Below are 20196 nucleotides of genomic sequence, written 5' to 3' on the forward strand. Positions count from 1 at the left end.
ATAATTTTCTCCCATTGTGAATTTATGAAATTTTAATTTTATCCTCTTATCCAAATTACCAAAATACCCCCTTATAATTTAGAAAATTCTTTGAATGTCTCCCATTTCAGAAAATATTAATTAATAAAAAAATTTAATTAATTAATTATAATTATAATTATAATTATAATTATAATTATAATAATACTAATTATTATTATTATTATTATTATTATTATTATTATTATTATTATTATTATTATTATTATTATTATTATTATTATTATTATCATCATCATCATCATCATCATCATCTAGTAGTCCTACATCATGATGATGTGTAGATGTGATGTATGATATGTGAAATAGATGATCATGGATCATGTGATGTTTGCATACTTGTGATTATTATTATTGAAGCCTATGAGCCTCCATTTTATTTTGGATGTGAGATATTCGTTGGAGTCCTTATCTTATTGGATATCCAATAAGCCCCTAAATTATTGGATCATATGGATGAGATCAAATAAGAGCAAATGAAAGATTATTGGATAGAGATCCACTAATCTAAGAGGCTTGGGTAGTTATATGAAAATTCAATACCCAATAAGGCATGATCCATTAGGGTTAAGTTGATAGGATACCTCTATAAATATGAGGGAACAAAAGGTTCATAGGCTAGAGCATCTCTTGGTTGTCACCTTCTGTTCTCCTCTCCCCTTCTCCACCTCAGATAATAGGCTTAGAAATTTGAGAAGCGTTATCGCAGCCCTACTTTGTGGATCACCGCTAAAGAGAATGACGCTTGACTTCCTTCACCATCTCCTACAGATCTGTAGGGATCTAGGAATATATGATCTCCCTAGGTAACACAATCTATATCACACGTGTCTTTTAAGTTTCATGAATTTTGTGCACCAATCTTCGAACCACAACGAACACATCAATGAGAAATTTGGGGATTTTGAGTTTATGTTCTTGCGCTATGCATGTGATGTTGCCCCACTAGATTTCTTTATAGGGCCTGCTAGTCATAGGTATTTGGATGACACACTATCAGCTCAATATTGGGCTTGGAGGGTCACACACATATGATAGATATTGCAACAAGTAAAGGTTTGGATATGAGATATTCGTTGGAGCTCCTATCTTATTGGAAATCCAATAAGCCCCTGAATTATTGGATCATATGGATGAGATCCAATAAGAGCTAATATAAGATTACTGGGTATAGACCCACTAATCTAAGAGGCTTGGATAGTTGGATGGAGATCCAGTACCCAATATGGTAGGATCCATTAGGGTTAAGTTGATAAGGGGCCTCTATAAATATAAGGGAACCAAAGACCCATAAGCTAGTTCTTTTTTGCTACCTCTATATATTATCCTCTCTCTCTCCTCCTCATACTACAACCCCTATTTGGGGTGGGTGGATAGCAAGAAGGGGCAGTCTCTTCTTGACTGCATGGTGCGCGCGAGGAACAGTTTTGGGTAGCGATTTGAGGAGAACTTCGCAGCCTCTTCTGTATGGATCACCGCTAAAGAGGAGGATAGTTGAGCTCCTTCATTCTTTCTCATAGATTTGTAGGTTTTCAAGGACATACGATCTCCCAAGGTTATTCTCTTATGCATTGTTTTTTAGTTTTGCAGGTTTTTGCCCTCCAACCTTTACGCGATGATGAAATCTTCTTTTCTTCAAAAATTCTAGGATTTTATTTTTCTGTTCTTCCGCTATGCATGTGATGTCACCCCAAATTTCCTAACAGAGCCTTTTTGGTTGTCACATCTTATTCTCCTCTCTCATTCTCCTTCTAAGTTAGTAACCCCTATTTGGAATGTATGGAGATTTGGATAGCGATTCGAAGAGCGTCTTTGTAACTTCTATCATGTAGATCACCACTATAAAGGAGGACAGTTAATCTCCTTCATCCTCTACCATAGATCTGTAGAATTTCAAGGATATATGATCTCCCTAAGTAAACGTATCTCTCATATATATGCACGATTTTCAATTTTATGATTTTTTGCTCATGAATCTTCGTACGACAATGAACACCTTTTCTTTGAGAAATCTGAGAATTTTGTTTATATTATTCCATTACGCATGTGATGTCGTCCCTAGATTTTCCTATAGAAAGTTGGGCGGGACAGGCTTGTCTTGAATCTCTTGGGTGAAAAAGGAATCTTGACGAGGTGACTTCCCCAAGTTTTCCTTTGGACTTGTGGAATTCTCTTTAGACCTCGTCCAAGTGTCGATTCACCAACCATAATTAGGCTCTTCTTTGGAGTCTAAGGATAGGGTGTCCATCTCGGGGAGGGTCGAGGTGGTGTGATGAGGTGGAGGGGTGTTGCAATCTGCCATTAGGGGTTTGGGGTCCCTCGGCTATCCCCCGATCAATGAAGTGGCGTCTAGAGGCAATGGCGGCTATTCGATAGGGATGACATTGAGGGGCATGGGAGCGAGTGTGGGTCGGGTCGCCAGTTGTGGTGGTAGGAAAGGGGCCACCTACTGGGCTAGCTGGGGTATGAGGGGTGCGATGGCCTACAACATCCCTATCCTGGTATATACTTGGTGGGTGAGGTTGAGGAATGCCTTGGCAAGGATGACTAACTACCTCGTGCAAGCCCCGGGAGGCAAGAGTCTAAGATCGTTGAATAGGAGCCAATAGCACCCCAAAGTCTAGGTCGAGGTAGACCCGTCCATCTATGGGAGAGCGGGAAACTATCCTCCCTGCCTAAAGACCATGTGAGTGGGTGGAGCTTCCTCGATGTGTTCGTTGAGATTATTTATTGATGGACATTCTTATAATATCGGCCCCTCTTTCTAGTACTAAAAATATTATGTACTTTTATGCCATGGCCTAGGGATGGCTACGATTTGGTTCTGACCCGAAAGTGCAAGGTTGCCCATGAGGATTCTTGGGCAATGAGGCCAAAGGGACGAGGTCGGGTCGGAGGTTGGTTCTCGGCTTCTATTGCGTCTTCGTGGCCGACCCCAAGTGGAGCTTGATCGGCTTCATCCACGCTGTAATCCTGCACAATAAGTCGATGTTAGGAGGGAGATTCTCGACTCGATCCCTCCGATGCCTAAGTTAGTAGGTGGTCTAAGTGGTGAAAAAGATTTGATCCCTTTCCTCGAGCTAGGGGTTGGTATCTATACTTGTGGCAATGGCTCGGTCATATGCAAGTCGTTAATGACCATCGATATTTCATTCGACATAGCCTTGCGAGTGGTCGGCTCGTATGCTTTTGACGGTGTGGATCAGTTCGTCTGGTCTCCCATCACACAACATTAACTCGTACAGTTTGGGTTGGCTTGTCCGATCCCCTACCATGCGGCACCAACCCGTATGGTTCCGAGCGATGGGGAGTTGGTCAGGTGTCGTCCGCCAAGTTAGTTGCACTTTCTCCGGGCACGTCCTGACACATGCTCCACATTGGCTCTTTGGTGGCTGCCAACTGTCAATGCACGGGTGGTGTCAAAATATTCCTTATCAAGTTTCAAATCGAAAATGGATAATATTAAGATTGATTTATAAGGATTTGATGGATAACATATCGTCAAAGAAGGAGGACGTCAAGTGGGTGAGAAGAAGAAATGGTTCATGAGTTGATGAAAGGGATCCGATCCTAATCGACCTAACCCGAACCAAGACACTTTGACTGGATCAATCTAAACCACAGTTGGATCACAATCCAGTTCAAGAATATTATCAAAATTTTAAATAAAAAGATATCCTTAGCAAAAACTAAGTATTGAGACATAATCTAATAAAAGCTCGTTTATTTTATTAGCCAATATTCAATCTATATACTTGTTTAATTTGCTGGGGAGACACTATTCAAACACCAATATGATTACCACAGTTGAGCAAAAGACAGGAATGCTTTCATGCCAACTGCATGAATGAATGACTATTGTGAGAGGTGCTGTGTCTACTGATATCAAACTCTGATTCAGAAAAAGTGTTGTTTTGGCTTTCTCCGTTTCTAAAGCACAGTATGTTACTGTGCCCTCGACTTCTTACGAATCTGTGCATTGCGGCGCAACGTGGAAACAGTAGCTTGACAGAAGGCAGACCAACCACAGGACAGTCAACGGGATGATCACTTCCACCTTCTTAGGAAATCAGCAAGACGACAAGTAATCCCAACAAGGACGGCCACCCTTAACAAGATGCATCTTTGATCGAATCGGCGCCTTGGACTGTGCAAGAACACCACATTCCCTTGACGGAATCACCTACAATCATCTCCCTTTGACCTGGTCCGCCCCCTGTTTCATTGGCAAGTTTCCCGAAGCTCATCCCGACTTTGTCTCTTTCTTGTCGAGGAAATCGAGATGGTTGGAGATCCGAAAGCTGGTGGGAACCAATCGGGAAGAGTGTGAGCGCGCCGAGCCAAACTTGATGACACCATCAGGATCCACTTGAGATCCCCGTGGGGAATGGAAATGGAGTTTGGGGTCTGCGCCAGGTGATGTGGGTTTGAGAGCAGAGAAGAGGAGCCATTCATGGTGATCCTTCTCCCAGGACCACATCAACCTGCAAGCATCTCACATGTGTGCTCACGCTTCCAAGCTGAGACCCGTCTTGGTTTTGTCTCAAGGAAAATGGTGCGTCTTTTCTTCTTTTATGCTTATATTCTGTGACCCATGTTGGAATAGATCCTCCAAAAAGACTACCTTTGTTCCATCTGCTCTCTCTTTCCAACTTGTGCTCGATTCTGTAGTTGGCGGTACATACCATTTCCATGGATTCTTGCGTTACTAAGATTTCGGGTTGGCCTCATACCTTTTCCTTTCCTCACTGAGAATTTCTTGATGTGCTTGCAATAGTCATTCAGTGTTAATTGTATGTGATGGGGTTTAATTTCTGGAAGATTCATGTGATGCAAGTGTTTGGGGTATGATTGCAGTAGGTTTGTGTGATTGGTATTGAAGAAATCTCACTGATGGAAGCTGTTCCTCGACATGAAAGTTTGGTGGGGCGCAATTTCTCAGATGGTGCTGCAGATTTGGACCTGTTGGATCAGCTGCTCTCAAGAGATGGTTGGTTGGAATTTCCTGATTGCCCTGATGTCTTGCAAGCCGGTACTCCTTGCTCCATGAGCCCCTTGAGTTCTTTGAGCTTTTCGCCGCTTTTTGAGGTCAACAATAGCAGCTCTAACCCGGATCGGCTGGAAAGTTGTAGCCAAGATGACATAGGAAGGTCAGTTGTATCTGCTTGTCCACCAGGGGATGAAACCCTCGCTGAAAATTTTGATAGAACACAATCCCCCAATTTAAATTCCACTGGACAGTTAATATTCTCGATCCATTCTGGTGTTGTAAGAACAGCAGATCTGAGCTCGAAGCCAGGAACAAGGAGGTCGATTCAACCGAGTGACTCCAATTTTTATGTAAAAGAGAGATTCATGCAGGCGCTTTATCACATCAAGGACGCTCGGAGGGACAGCGAAGTTCTAGTTCAGTTATGGGTGCCTGTAAAGAGAGGAGACCAACTGATTCTTACAACTTATAGTCAACCTTTCTCTCTCAATCCAAACTGTGAGAAACTCATGAATTATAGGGAGGTCTCCACAAACTACCATTTCTCAGCCCAGGAGAACTCTGGCAAGGTGTTAGGCTTACCTGGTCGGGTGTTTCTAGGAAGATTGCCTGAATGGACACCAGATGTTCGGTTCTTTAGCAGCTACGAGTATCTGCGTGTGGATTATGCTCAGCGGCTTGATATTCGTGGCAGTATAGCAATTCCTGTTTTTGATCAGGGTAGTCGATCTTGCTTGGGTGTTGTGGAGGTTGTAATGACCACCCAAAAGTTAAATTACTCTGTTGAACTCGAGAAAATCTGCAATGCTCTCCAGGTTAGATTTTTTGCTTCTTTCTAGGTGACTATTAAGCTTCTGGATAGGAACTTTCCTTTGGGACTCTTGTTTTCAGATTGAGGAATTTATTCTGATGTGCTTTGTATTTGTTTTTACTGGATTATTCTCCTTGATTTGAAATTTTTTGAAGGGTTGTAAGGTATTTATGGTCCATATCTTTTAAGTCTCCTTGAGATGTCACTGCTCGATATGACGAAATGGCAAGTTCAGAATATGGGCTAGCTACTTTTTTTGGAATTTTGCTAATGGACACTGGTATTTGCAGGCTGTTGATCTTAGGAGCTCTGCAGTTGCGAGTGTTCCTCGCTTTGAGGTGAGCCAGTAGACTTCACAAGCATTATTGTTGAAGCATCCAACTTACTACAGAACATGATGTTCTTTTTCAGGTAGGTAGTGGTTCATACCAAGCTGCTTTACCTGAGATCCTAGAGGTCCTAAAAGCTGTTTGCAGGATGCACATGTTACCATTAGCTCAAACTTGGATTCCATGCATTCAACAAGGTAAAAGAGGCATCCGCCACTCAGATGAAAACTACAGGCACTGTGTCTCCACATCTGATGCAGCTTATTATGTGAATGACCCTTCTATGATTGAATTTCATGAGGCCTGTTCTGAGCATCACTTGTTAAGAGGACAAGGTGCGGCAGGTAGAGCTTTCACCACCAATCAACCATGCTTTGTGTCGGATGTTACTGCTTCCAGTAAGACGGAGTATCCGCTTTCTCACCATGCCAAGATGTTTGGTCTGAGAGGTGCAGTTGCAATATGCATGCAAAGTATTCTGTCTGGAAATGTTGACTTTGTATTGGAGTTCTTTCTACCCACCAATTGCATACTGATTGAAGAACAGAAACAGATGCTTGATTCATTGTCAGGCACTATACAACAAGTTTGTCGAACTTTAAGTGTTGTCAAATCTAAGGAGCTAGCAGATGCGAATATGTTACAAAAGAATGAAATGATTCCACATATTTTGTTGGAGAAATCTTTTTCCGAGGCACAACCAGCTCAAAAATATGACCCTGTCACTTCACTCGATGCTCGTACAAAGAAATTGCATAGGAATTTACCACCTTGGTTCACAAGTACGATGAAAAACTCGGTGAATAAAAGGAGCCACACTTTCAAATTTAAGAAGTCTGAAGCTGAAGGATTTAGTATCACAACTGACAGAGGTTATACTGAGGAGGTATTGCCTGCAGCAGAGATATTCTTAAAGCTTGGGCATCATCGAAAAGGCTTGTCTAAAGATGTAATCGATATTGAGAATTCTTCTAATTTTAATAGCACCTGTTCTGAGGCTGCAAAAACAACAGCAAAAAGGCGCAGAAAATCTGAGAAAACTGTCAGTTTGGAAGTTCTTCGTACACACTTCGCTGGTAGCTTGAAAGATGCTGCAAAGAACATCGGTGGTGAGAATTATTATTTGTTAGAAAATTCAATTTGCATTATATTTTATTTCTTCTCCTCTTGCATTTTTCTTTTGATTTTCTCTTTTTGTTTTTGAAAGAAACTACATCCACCAAATGCGTGGTGATACCAACTTGTTCTTCATTTTCTTGTTGCAAAAAACAAAAAGGGTTGCATTCTTGTTAATACTCATGACAATATATTTATACTCAGACAGTTTGTCATCTCCATATACAAGGAACCTTTCACTGCTTTGAATTATCTTGGGTGGGATCATGTCCCACTACCAAATCGCTTCATGTGTCAAGGAGCTTTTTTTTTATTTTTATAAATGTCGTCATGTGTCCTATGTGAAGAAGTAGTTAGGTATCGCATAGTCCAATCTGAAAACACATCCACCAAAATTAACTAGATAGACTCTTAATTTAGTTGTAATTTTGGCCATCAACGGAGCTTCACCAGAAACCGTTTCTGCAGATATTTTGAGACTTTTATTACTTTTTATGTACTTTTCTAATTCTTGCTAAGAAAAATTAGACGTCGTATTTAGTTCAATTCACAACCTTAAATCACTGATGATGCTGTTGTCTATAAATCTTCATGTTCCAGTGTGCCCTACCACTCTAAAAAGAATATGCAGGCAGCATGGGATAACACGTTGGCCTTCGCGGATGATCAAAAAAGTCGATCACTCTTTACAGAAACTGCGAGTGGTTATTGACTCAGTTCATGGTGCTGACAAATCCATTCAACTCAGTTCCCTGTATAAAGATTTCACAACAGCATCTGTCTCAGATACAAATTCACCAGGAGACTTTGTGATTTCCAAATCGAATCAAAATGATCATCCAAATGCTGACCATCAATACCTAGATGCTGAATTGAACCATCCTTATTTATCATCTTCTCACTCATCAACATCGTGCAGTCAAACTTCCACTTCAAATATATCATCTTCATCTGGGAAAAAGAAGTGTACTCAGCCTTGTGAACCCAGAATGATTCGGGAAGTTAACCTGGAGGAAAAAGTTGTTCATATTCCTCAGGGAGCAAATAGTCAGATTGGTTTGCATCTTTCAGCTCAAAGCACACAGCTATGTCCTGGTAGATTTGAAAGTCAAAAGTCACCTGGTGAGCATTGTTCTCCTCCAAGTTTGTCACTTTCAGATAATTATAAAGTCAGTTCTATTAGAGTAAAAGTTATGTATGGTGCAGAAAAAGTTAGGATCAGGTTACATCCCACTTGGGGCTTCAAAGACTTGAGACGAGAGATCTTAAAGAGGTTCAATATAGGCAATAAAAATTCAGTGAATCTCAGGTATATCGATGATGAGTTAGAATGGATTTTACTGACATGTGATGCGGATCTTCAGGAGTGCCTTTGTATCTACAGATCATCAGGTGCTCGGACAATAAAAATTACTTTACAGTCAATTGATAATCCACCAATTATAGTATCTTCACGCAGCACAGGGCTCAGTTTCTGATTTAGATCCCAATCTCAAGCAAAGTTTGTCTTCAAGCTACGAAATTTTACAGGATAGAATGATATTTTCAGTGATTTATGGCAAAAAAAGAAAACTGGATTTTGGGCTGACTCAAGGCACATGCTAAAGCTCCACAGAGAACATTAAGAAAGCAGTTTAAAGATAGAAAGAATGCGAGATAGCATGATCATCCTCTTTGAGGCCACAGTTTGAAGGTGCTGGAATGGCTTAAAATTGGTAGAAGCACAAATCGAGGGACTTGAGTTTCTACTGAAGCTTGGAGGACTTGGAGATCAGTTTTTGGGTTGTGGTAGGAGTTTGAAGATGTTATTTTGATGTGGTGAGTAGCAATTACATTGAAATAATGTAGAGTGGTCATCTTAAGAGGCTCTGATTGATCTTGAACTGAATGAACTACCTGTAAGATAGTCACTTAATTAACAGGTTTTTAAAGGGGATCACACAAAAGCTGTAAATAGATATTGGTTTTCTTTTGTTTACTTTATGGGATAAAAGATGTTTGTATGTCCAATGATCAATTTGGATATGGAAATAGCTTAAAATTTGAAGCAAACATGGTTGATGTCTATATATAACTGGTTTCCTGCCTTCTTCTAAATGTAGTGTCTTAATAGTTATGTTTTTTACTTTACAACCCTTTTGTGTGTGTTAAGATTTGCATGAGATATGATCTTAGTCAAAATTGTAACCTGTCTGCTTTATTTAACTCCTCACTGTGTATGAGTCAAAAAGTCAGCATCTTGCTTTCAAATAATCGTATTGACGAGAAATCCTGAATCCCTCAAGGATATTGTAAAAGATAATATTTAAGAAAAGACTCCCGACACTAATACTATTGAACTGTTTGAAAAGGTGGCTTATGACACTAATACAATCGTCCAAAGAGATGGTTCTTGACACCAATATAATCGAATCGGTCAGTGTGAAGAGGTAATCTTTGACACCAATACGATTGAACTATCTAAAGAATCAATTCCAAACACTAACACGATCCAATTTTTCGAAGATATGGCTCGTGACACTAATATGATCGAACTATCCTAAGAGATGATTTCCGACACCAACATATAAAAAATGCTTAAAGAGATAATTCCCGATAACAATGTAACTAACCCATGGAGCATTATCGTTGGGAGTTGCCCTTACAACAATATAGCGGAATTGACTAAGAAGCATTTCTGTATAATGATACAACCAAACTTGGTCATGAAGCATTCTCGACGATGACGGAACCATGACTCATCTCTCTATAATAATATTGTCGAATTCAACCATAAAGCATTCATTAACAATAACGTTATCAAACCCAACCATAATATGTCCCTTGACGATAATGCCACCAATCCTAGTCATTCTGTAACAATGCAGCTAAATCCAATCATAATGCGTCCCTTTTCAACAACACTGCCAAATTGATCTAAAAGCATCTTTCAATAGCTACATATATCGAATCCACCAAAAAGCATCTCCCAACAACAATACAGGTTAAATTGGCCCATAAGCATCTCTAGATAATATTACAATCAAAACGAAGGCATTATTGTGATAGTAACATGGTCAAAATGGCCTAAGACACTATTATGATGATAGTATGGTTGAGACGACGCAAGGTGCTATTCTGACGGTAGCATAGTTAAGATGGCCATTTTCATATTTTCAATGAAAATATGATTGAAATAACCCAAAGTGCTATTCTGATGAGGAGCATGCCTAAAACAACCCAAGGTGCTATTTCAATGAAAATATGATTGAAATAACCCAAAGTGCTACTCTGATGGGGGGCACGACTGAAACAATCCAAAGTATTATTCTAATAATATTGTGGTTGAAATAGCCCAAGGCACTATTCTGATGACAGCACGATCAAATCGACCCAAAAGCACTATTCTAACAATAGCATGATCGAATCGATCCAAAGTACTATTTTGACAATCGTATGATCGAATCGACCTAAAGTGCTATCAAGGATAACATGATCGAATTGGCTCAAGGCACTATCTTGATTACAATGCAGCCGTATCAACCCAAAGCGCTCTTCTAATAGTTAAGTGGTTAAATTGATAGTTTGAGAGAAAGTTATATAATGCTCCAACCCTACTCCATGCGTTGAGACATAACGAGGACAAATGATATGGGGATGATGACACTTGAAATATTACTGATACCTCACCATCACATTGCTAACATTTCACTATCATGTGGCCAACACCTCACCACAACATAATAATACCTCTCCACCTAGTGATCGACTCCTCATCACCATTTAGATGATGTGACAATCATTTCAACCCCATAGAGTTAGTTACATAGGAAGTTGACTCGATCAATAGTTGCCCCACGTTTTTTAAGTTCGATGCTACATGATCCAACTATGACCAAAGGAAGCGTATAATCGTTTCATGCATTTAATTACAACCTCGACGTTCCTCAACCTCACTATAAAAAGGCCCCTCAATTATATTTTCTAAAATTTAAATTTTTTTAACACTTAAATCCTCTAAATATCTTAGTGACTTAAACATTCGAGGACCTTGTCAAGTATACCCCTGATTTAGTTTTTTATAAGATTTCTTACCTAATCTACTCTTCTCTCGAAATCAAATTTGACCAACTCAAACTTAAATTAAGGTTGGATCCTAATCTTTAAATTCTGCTTTTAACACTTCGTGAATCATAATGTGATTTCCAAGATGAAATACAAGGGGGAGAAAACACCATAGCGCTTCAATAAGTTGGAGTTTGCATCTAACAAGCCCACGCTCTCATGGTTTTCCTTTTTGCATATGGACAAAATGCACTAACCTAACCTATGATACGAAATTAGGCTAATTGTCTCCGTTCAATTGCTTGACCCAAGTTCGAGATCGTACCTACTTAGCTCATGCTTTCATGGTTTAACCTCTACTTAGCCATGGAGGGACAATCAAAATCTTACCTCATCAATCAGCAACATTGTGTTCCCCATGCGATCCTCGTATGTAATCCAGAATGTGATTCTTGTTTCAATTTTCTCCAACTGGTCAACTAAATAATGGTTTTTTTGTTGGAAGAAATCTTCCGCAGCAGTCACATATATCGTTTGGAAGAGCAACTCTGTGGTTTGATCGTTGATAAGCATTCCTGTTGCCAATTATAATGACCACCACCAAAAGAATGAGACAAGAAGACATCATAGAGTGTAAGATTACTGTATTCTATATCTATACTTATCATGTTTACAAGCTTAGATTTGCAATGATCAGTCAAGTCGCCAAAATTGTGGTTGCTGATCACAGCGCACACACTTTGATGAGTTCTTCTATGAGCTGAGTACGTCGAGCAGAGCGACTCTGCTTCGGATCAGCTCCCTGAACAAGGATTCTAATCCGCTCTCCAGCCCTTCAACGCTAACCTCCAACCTCTGCAGTTGACTTTGCGCCTTGACTGCCCTCCCACCATCACCATCCTTGCAGGAAGCACGCCATGAGAAGATTTCTAGTCTTCCCACTCCACTTCCAGCCTCCTGCTCCTCATCGGATGCCACCTTCCTCTTGCTCAATGCCTTCGAAACAAAAGACCAACTGCTACGCTCTGACCTTCCCGTTTGCATCGACACGAAGGAGAACACCAGTCGCAGTAGAGAAATGGCGATCATCTCCGCTTCCATCAACCCCCAGATCGCCATCGGCGTGTCTTCGTCCTCCATGACCCGCTTCAATGATCTGAAGCGATCCTTCATCTCCTTGTCTGCCTTCCTCCCGAAGCGGACATAGTCATTCACCTTGTTCGCGATCACTGCGCCGTCTCTCCTTCTGAGAGCCGACCGAATCCCTCGGACGTGCTCCTTCATCGTGCTCAAGTCATCCTTCACTGCGCTGCACAGGTCCAGCAGTCTGATGGACGCAACCAGTTCTCCTTCCACGCGTCTCCCTTGCAGTGGATGGATGAGGGTTTGATGGTTGCTTCTCAGGCGAACGAGCCCCTCGATCGATTCGTACAGGCCTCCGAGTCCTCTCAAGCTGTCGCATATCATCTGCGGCGTGGAAGAGGATGAAGCCATCGAAGACCTCAGCCTGTGCAGCTCTTCTTCCACCCTGAGCGCAGCAGGGTGAAGCTCTGAGGGCAGGCTGATGGAGCGGGTGTGGCAACGCTGGCTTGGAGCCATCTCGCTCTGAGTTCTGCAAGTTGGACTTCATCCCTTTGGGTATCTGTAGTTATAGGCCAACATTAACACCCATCATCTCAAGAGGGAGGGAGACACGGAATCTTGTCTACCTGATCTCGACCCCACAATAGATTTGAGCTTGAAGCTTGAACTCCATGTACTGGTTTCCTCTGTGCAGGCCAGTGAATATTTCTGCTACATTAATTCTCATGATTAAGTGGATGCCTAGTATCCAGTTGTAATGTTTCAGTGGCTAACAACAGGCAGCTTCTTGGTGGAAGGCATCAATGCAAATAAAGAGTCTAATCACAAGGTTACAGTCCCATAATGTAGCACTCAACAACTCCTAATATTAGTATATTTGTGCAGCACGAGTGGGATCTGTCTACTTGTCTTCCCAGCACAAGATAGAAGCAGGCAATGGACATCTTTGACTTGATCTGTTGGCAACATCACCAAGAAAGAAAAAGAAGAATGCATGCATGTCTTACAAGATTGAGAAGCTCAAATGATGTGTCTCGAGATTGAGAGACACCAAGAATCCAGATTGCTTATGGCTGGCTCATCATGCAGTGGATGCAGCTCTGAGCTGCGAAGATGGTTGCTGCAGTTCCTGCACTGTCATGCTAATTTCTGGACGAGAATTATTGCAGTGGCAGAGGAAAGATATACAAAAGAATCAATCTGGCAAACATCAAACATCTGTCACTTGTTGGAGCAACTCAAACATTCACATCGATCAGGTAAATCAGCACAGTATCACTTGGTAAATCGGATAAATCTGCACAGTATCTCAGTGTATATTATTTGATGCCACTGAAAAATAATAAATTCAAATGAACATCTACCTCTGATTTCCCTGATATGTCTGTATAACCAACGACAGGCTTCGACGTTATATGCTTGATTTGCACCAAACAATCTAGTTATTGAAACCGAGTGCAAAAAACTCTCCTACTGTTTGTGTGAAGGATAAAGAAGCTCTGATCATAAAACTAATAATTGGATTCCATGAAGAATCCTCTATATATAAACATAACTCAAGATGAGAACACCTAGAGGGCCAGCTAAAAAGCTGCACACAGTGTCCAACACCCTGCATGAAAAGAGTAGCACAAGGGCAGTAATCTCCTGGTTAATAAATACCAAGCATGCTAAACTGTCTGTAACATGTCCTTTGCAATTAAGTTTGGTGTTTAATGCATCAAGGATACAGATAAGTGGAACCACATGGATTGGGGCAAGATGTGTACCTTCCATTAGAGCTCAAGTTGGGGTCTGTCTGAACAAAAGCCACAAAACTGTGACAAAATTGAATTATGATAGCAAACAAAGCACCCACCCCTAGCCTTCCAGCCTTATAATCATATCCTTGTTTATTCACCTGAAACGAACAATGCAAATCACATAAATGATAGCAATAATCTCATGTACATGATGACTGAAAATTTACATAACTGGCTTTTGGGATGTCAAATAGTATTTTAGGACAAAGGAACCTCAAAGAGAGAATGAAGATAAAGAAATGTGGTTAAACTGGTCAAAGATATTATCAGTGACAAACTACAAAGTAACCACCACAAATAGAACTTGCTGATAAATCCGTCCTGATAGATTAACCTGGATTTGCTAATAATCAGTCAGGTCGTTATTTTTCTTTATTTTCCAATAACCTTCAAGTAGGGTTTCCCAAATTTTTGATTCTAGAATCCAATAAGTGTTGAGCTTTAAGCACTATGAATTAATCAGTAAATGACATACAGTCATTAGTAGAAAATAACTATTTTAACAGATTCAACTAGCCCATGGCTACCTTTGTCATAAAACTCATAACCTATATCTAATATAGTAAATCTGGTCCTAAAATTATTTTTTGTCAATCCATTCCATATAACAGATGTTAAATGGTTCCTTCCAAGTGAACTTAATATAACACAATCAATCATGTCTATTGTGGGCCCTTTGTATTATTCACGTTCACTTCTAGATTATATTTTGATGGTAAAAATCATGATAAAAGTTATATACAACAAACAGAGAGATTAAATTGGTAGAAATGACCATGATTCATATGGAGATTATCAAGCTTTTTGACAAGTCAAATAACCAAAAAAACAAGCCTGACATAAAAAGGCATGAGCCACCAAACTCAGCAAGAAACTTTCTCCCCCATTTTTTTTCTTCTAATTTTCTTGGCTGGAGGTAAATTGCAAAGTGCTCAAACAGAGGGGTGATGCAGAAAATGAGAATGAAAGTACATTCTATAGGCAAGCATTTAGTCCTTAAGGCATTGAAATGCACATCTCATTCAACCTTCAAGATCTGTTACCATGCAAATTATTCCAAATTATTGTCATCACTACTTAATCTACTTCTACCAGCAAAAAAGGCATCCCAGTTTGAGATTATTGGAAACCAGAAATGGGTGGTAAAGGAGACAGAGTCTCATTTTTATCCTAAAATTAACTTGAAGCGAGTGATGTGCCTCCTCAAATCCAGTATATTCAGGATACAACTGGTTAAGTTCTTAGTTAGCTAACAACCTTATTTGCAGAATGGAATCAGCCCTAATCTCATTAATGCTACAGATGGTAGTAACAAAATAAAGCATAAAAAGAGTGATGTTAAGATAAATGGTGATCTTAAAGAACTATCATCTGTGGACATAAAATACACAAAAAAATGGCAACCAAAACAATCTCTGCTCCTTGGATCTGCAAATCCATCATCTTATTTGGATTATCATACCATGTTGACTATGCTATATTATTTTTCAACTTACCAACAAAGAAATAATTCAAAGTCTCCTGTCCATATCTTAGCTTCTTCTGGAGTAGGTTTGGGCATCTGAGCTAGGAAGTGTGACTTTTAAATAATTAAAGAAGCACCTAGGGGCCTAAAGATCAAATCTATACATCTGTATACATGTGCTAAATTCTCCAAAAGTGAAAAGGTGAACTGACAATAAAACAAATTGCGTCACAATGGCTAGTGCATCATGTTACCACCAATGATTAAACCCATGGAATAACCTAAGGTTGGCACATAACATCAGAATAGCTAGAGCATCATGTTACGCCCCCATGATTAAGCCACCTATGGAATAACCTAATGTAAACACTATTTAGTGGTACTATAATTATAAGGCTTGAAGGCAATGGAAGTTGATTTTCCACTCACTTTCCAGTTTACCATCCATTTAGATGATTATAAAGAAAATGTCGGATTAGATATGGTCATCCTACTTCAGTAAATTGTAACATCTTCTTAAAATGTAAAAGCAAACTTAGAATACTAAATCATCAGCATATCTCATCTCACATATAAACGACAATGAAGACATAATAGGAGAAAATGACAATACAAGAGATCAGAACTACCTAATGGGTGAGTGCAACTCACACTTTTGCCTTATTCAGCCACTTGAGTGAGTTTTCCAATGCCATGTATGCTGTTACATCTGTTAAACTCTTGCTATCAATTGCATAATCAAACACCTCATACGCCTCTGCAATCTTGTTCGCACGACACAGTGCCCTCACAAACGTTGCATAGGTTGCATTCTCCAGCTTCATAGCCTTAGCAATCATCTCCTGATACAGCTGCATCCCCTTGTCCAAACACTTAGACTTGCAAAGCCCCATAAGTAACGTGTTGTAGGTGCACTCATTCGGGTTGCACCCCTTCTCCTCCATCTCCTCCAGAAGCTTGAGCGCCCCCAGGGCATCTCCTTTCCTGCACATCCCGCCCATGAGCGAGGTGTACGTGACCACGTCTGGGAAATGCCCCATGTCTGCCATCACATTCAAGAACTTCTTTGCCTGTGTGAGCATCCCAGCCTTGGAAAGCCCATACACGAGGGTGTTATAGGTCACTAGGTCAGGCTCGATGCCCTCGTCCTTCATCCTGTTGTAGACCTCCATCACCTCCCCGTACTGATCCACCATGCAGTAGCCCTTCATGATGACGTTGTACACGTAACAGTCCGGTTTGAAGCCAGCGTCGGCGAGCATGCCGAGGAGCCGCGTTGCCTCGCGGAGGTTCCGGCCGCGGCAGACAGCGTCGATGAGGTTGGTATAGGTGACGACGTCGGGCTGAAGTCCAACGCCGCGGAGTTCTTTGATGAGTGCGTAGACGGTGGAGATGGGGCGGAAGCGGGCGAAGCGGCGGACGAGGAAGTTGTAGGTGAACCGGTCGGCGGCGGAGGCAAGGCGGTCGCGGAGGAGAACGCAGGCATCATCGAGGCGGTCGGCGGAGCAGAGGGCACGGACGGCGAGGTCAGCGGAGGCAGCGTCCGGGGGCGATCCATTGTCGGACATGAGGTCGAGGACGGAGGCCGGGTCGGGGGCGGAGTGGTGGAGGCAGGAGTGGCCGAGAAGGACGTGGAAGGAGGCGCGGCCAGGGGCGAGGGAGGGGGAGATGTGGCGGAGGAAGGAGAGGGCGTCGGCGGGGGAGGCGCCGGCGTTGCAGAAGGACTGGAGGAGGGAGGTAGGGTCGAGTGAGGAAGGGGAGGAGGCAGCGAGGGCGTCGAAGGTGGAGATGGCGTCGGAAAGGAGGGGGGACCGGAAGACATGCTGCTGTGGGGGCGGGGGAGAGGGGTTGAGGGTTCCCCTGGGGGTTTTGGAGGGCTTCTTGGGTTTCTTGAGGGGAGACCTGAAGAAGACGGAACGTTCGGGCGGGGATGGAGACTGGGAAAGAGGAGTAGAAGGTGACGGAGGGGAAGGGGAAGGGGGAGGTTTGTGGAAGGGGAGGGGTAATTTGGCAGAGCGCAGGGAAGGAGGCAGCTTCCCCATGATTCGGATCTCGAGCTCTCTCGCTGCTGGTTTGGTCGAGTAGGGTTTTGGCACTCCACCCGCGGCACTGTTGTCCATTTTTGATGAGATTAATTTGGCCAAGTCGGCCCAAATTAATGCGCTTTGGTGAGTCAAAGCCCGAGTCGTCAACTAATGGGCTTTCATTACATGGCTCAGATAAGCGAAGGATACAGTTGCCTCTTTTTATTTTTCTTTTTTTTTTAGCACTTGAGTAATCTCGAGAATTAGATAAAATTACTAACGATAGTACTATCCAAAATTTAAAAATTAGAATGATAATACCATCAGAGTCAAAAAATATGATAGTATCAATTGTTATGATCGTAGTATTGCGTAGTGTTAGTAATAGTACTACTAAGTGTCAGCGGTAATATCACTCGTACCTCAAAATTTTAAAGATTTAAATTTTTTATTCTATTCTTGAATCCTTTTGAGATTAATAAATTTTTTACTTTATTTAGTTGATGAAGTATATATTCTTAAGCTATTGAAGTATTGTAAATTTTTATTTTAAGCATAGTTTAAGCCTCCTTTTGAGTTTGGTTGACATTTTAAGTTGTAGGAGGTGAGAGATCCCTTGTAAAAAGAGTGTGAAGGTTATCTCCTAAGTCTCAAAATAGAAAAAATTATAATAAAGATAGTTGATCTTCGCCTATTAGAAAAAAAAATTAATGGTAAAAGTTGATAGCCTCGAAGGAAGAAGAATCAAGAGTAAACATAGGTAGATCGAAACATAATAAATTGGTTTACCTATGTTTACTTACTCTTTATCTATAATTTTATTTTATTATTTTTACTCATTATTTTAACATGAACAATTAAATTTTTAAAATATATCATTTTTTTATCAAGTTTTAAAATTGATTAAAAATATTATTGTACTAATTCAACCCCTACCCTCCATCCTCTTAGTGCCATTAAAATCTTTAATAATTAATATCAAAGCTAGATTTTTTCGGTTGGATTACTACCCAAAAGATATCTAATTATTTTTTTAGATAATCAATATATCATTCTATAATTCTTTCTACTATGTTCAATGGGATGGATATACTTATAGAAATACTAGAATGAGAATTCTTTTTGTCTCTATGGAATTTGATTCATGAAATGTTATCAAAATTGATTTTCAAAAATCTTTTAAACCGATAGATGAATAAAATGATTTTAAAAAAATATTTTTTAAATACTAAAGTTATGAATATTTTATTTTATACTTTAAATAAAAATGAGTTTAATCAAATTTTTATTTATAACACTATACATGATATATGATACACACTTTAAGTCACAAAGTACTAAAAGAATCTAAAATTAATCTTCTTATTCATAGTTATGAGTTATTTAAAATAAAACTAAATAAATCTATTAATAGCATATATACCTGTTTTATGAATATTATCAATGGATTAAAAATTCTTGGTAAAAACTATACTAATCTTGAAAGATTTGAAAGTCTCTTTCCAAAAAAAGTTAGGATCGGTAACGATAATGGTAATCCAAAAAGCTCTTCCTCTTGAAAAACTCGTAGGATATTTAACAACCTATAAAATAACATATAAAGTATATGATCATGAAGTAAAGTCTTCCAAAAAAAAAAGAATTTTGCTCTCGAAAGTATATATGGTTATTTCTCACTAAAAAATCTAAAATATTCATCAGTTTTCTTAAATTCAAACATATTGTTGGAAAGTTCTTTGAACATTTTATTATTTCATTTTACTTTGATAATGATAGTGAATTTTAAAAACTTTATAACTAACTTTTTGAAACCGATTAAATCTCTCATTTTTCTCACCCCTCCACGTACTTATAAACATAATGAAACTACAAAACTTCGTCAATAACACATCATCTAAACTAGTCATACTCTTTACTAAGACTCCTTAACTCTTTAATCTTAGTCACATATATTTATCATGTCAACCTATCTTATTAATGATATTTTCACTCTAGTTCTCAACATGATTTCACCATTTGAAAGATTATTTGGATCCACTCCGAATTATAATAAATTATAAATTTTTGAGTGTCTATATTATCCATTATCAAAACCTTACACACATAACAAATTGAAAGTCCGATCAAAACCATATATTTTTCTTAAATATTTTACTAATTAAAGTGTCTTTAAATATATTAATCCATCAACCAAAAGAACTTTTTATTTCTCACCATGTTAATTTTGTGGAATTTATTTTTTCTTATAATTCACTTGACTCTCTTTTGCCTCATCTAACTTTAAATAACTTTATTAATTATGTCCCCCAAATTCATGACTCACCTCATATTATCATTCCAATTCAGGTACACATCACCTCACCCATCAATCTAAGCACTTATCCACTCAAAACCCATAAGTCCTTCATCAATGGTGGTGTATATGTACAATCCGTTACCTCATCCATGGGTTGCTTCGTGAGATTATCACACATTAGGAGAATTAATAGCAAG

General features: G+C 39.8%; 3 protein-coding genes across 9 annotated transcripts; 1 reads left to right on the plus strand and 2 right to left on the minus strand.

The window, feature by feature from the left end:
• Positions 1-4039: 4039 nt before the first annotated feature.
• On the plus strand, positions 4040-9337 carry LOC135653284 (protein NLP1-like). 3 transcript variants are annotated; one of them, XM_065175252.1, is made up of 5 exons: positions 4040-4759; positions 4897-5844; positions 6131-6178; positions 6252-7278; positions 7886-9337. In XM_065175252.1, the coding sequence occupies exons 2-5, from the start codon at positions 4933-4935 to the stop codon at positions 8761-8763; spliced, it is 2865 nt and encodes a 954-aa protein (XP_065031324.1). In that variant the 5' UTR covers positions 4040-4759; positions 4897-4932; the 3' UTR covers positions 8764-9337. The 3 variants fall into 3 exon arrangements, with proteins under 3 accessions (XP_065031324.1, XP_065031266.1, XP_065031200.1); XM_065175194.1 differs by having other exon boundaries at positions 4040-4594; XM_065175128.1 differs by having other exon boundaries at positions 4041-5844.
• Positions 9338-11958: 2621 nt separating this feature from the next.
• LOC135653386 (pentatricopeptide repeat-containing protein At2g17670-like) lies at positions 11959-17772 on the minus strand. 5 transcript variants are annotated; one of them, XR_010502438.1, is made up of 4 exons: positions 16309-17772; positions 14182-14312; positions 13777-14024; positions 11959-13709 (listed from the first exon to the last, which is right to left on the minus strand). XR_010502438.1 is itself a non-coding variant. In XM_065175423.1 (2 exons), exons 1-2 carry the CDS (start codon positions 17719-17721, stop codon positions 14309-14311), a joined length of 1395 nt encoding a protein of 464 aa, XP_065031495.1. In that variant the 5' UTR covers positions 17722-17772; the 3' UTR covers positions 11959-14308. The 5 variants fall into 5 exon arrangements, 1 of the variants encoding a protein (XP_065031495.1); XR_010502411.1 differs by having other exon boundaries at positions 11959-12971; positions 13039-14024; XR_010502415.1 differs by having other exon boundaries at positions 11959-14024; positions 16331-17772.
• On the minus strand, positions 12083-12928 carry LOC135614104 (uncharacterized). The gene has a single exon (XM_065111449.1). It carries the CDS (start codon positions 12926-12928, stop codon positions 12083-12085), a length of 846 nt encoding a protein of 281 aa, XP_064967521.1.
• Positions 17773-20196: the final 2424 nt, after the last annotated feature.

Source organism: Musa acuminata, chromosome BXJ1-1 (assembly GCF_036884655.1).
Source record: "Musa acuminata AAA Group cultivar baxijiao chromosome BXJ1-1, Cavendish_Baxijiao_AAA, whole genome shotgun sequence".
Classification (NCBI taxonomy): Eukaryota; Viridiplantae; Streptophyta; class Magnoliopsida; order Zingiberales; family Musaceae; genus Musa; species Musa acuminata.

Coding starts and splice junctions, on each gene's coding strand:
- LOC135653284 (XM_065175252.1), top strand. CDS start 4,933: ATGGAAGCTGTTCCTCGACATGAAAGTTTGGTGGGGCGCAATTTCTCA. Junction 5,845..6,130: donor AAATCTGCAATGCTCTCCAG/GTTAGATTTTTT, acceptor TGGTATTTGCAG/GCTGTTGATCTTAGGAGCTC. Junction 6,179..6,251: donor CGAGTGTTCCTCGCTTTGAG/GTGAGCCAGTAG, acceptor GTTCTTTTTCAG/GTAGGTAGTGGTTCATACCA.
- LOC135614104 (XM_065111449.1), bottom strand. CDS start 12,928: ATGGCTCCAAGCCAGCGTTGCCACACCCGCTCCATCAGCCTGCCCTCA.
- LOC135653386 (XM_065175423.1), bottom strand. CDS start 17,721: ATGGGGAAGCTGCCTCCTTCCCTGCGCTCTGCCAAATTACCCCTCCCC.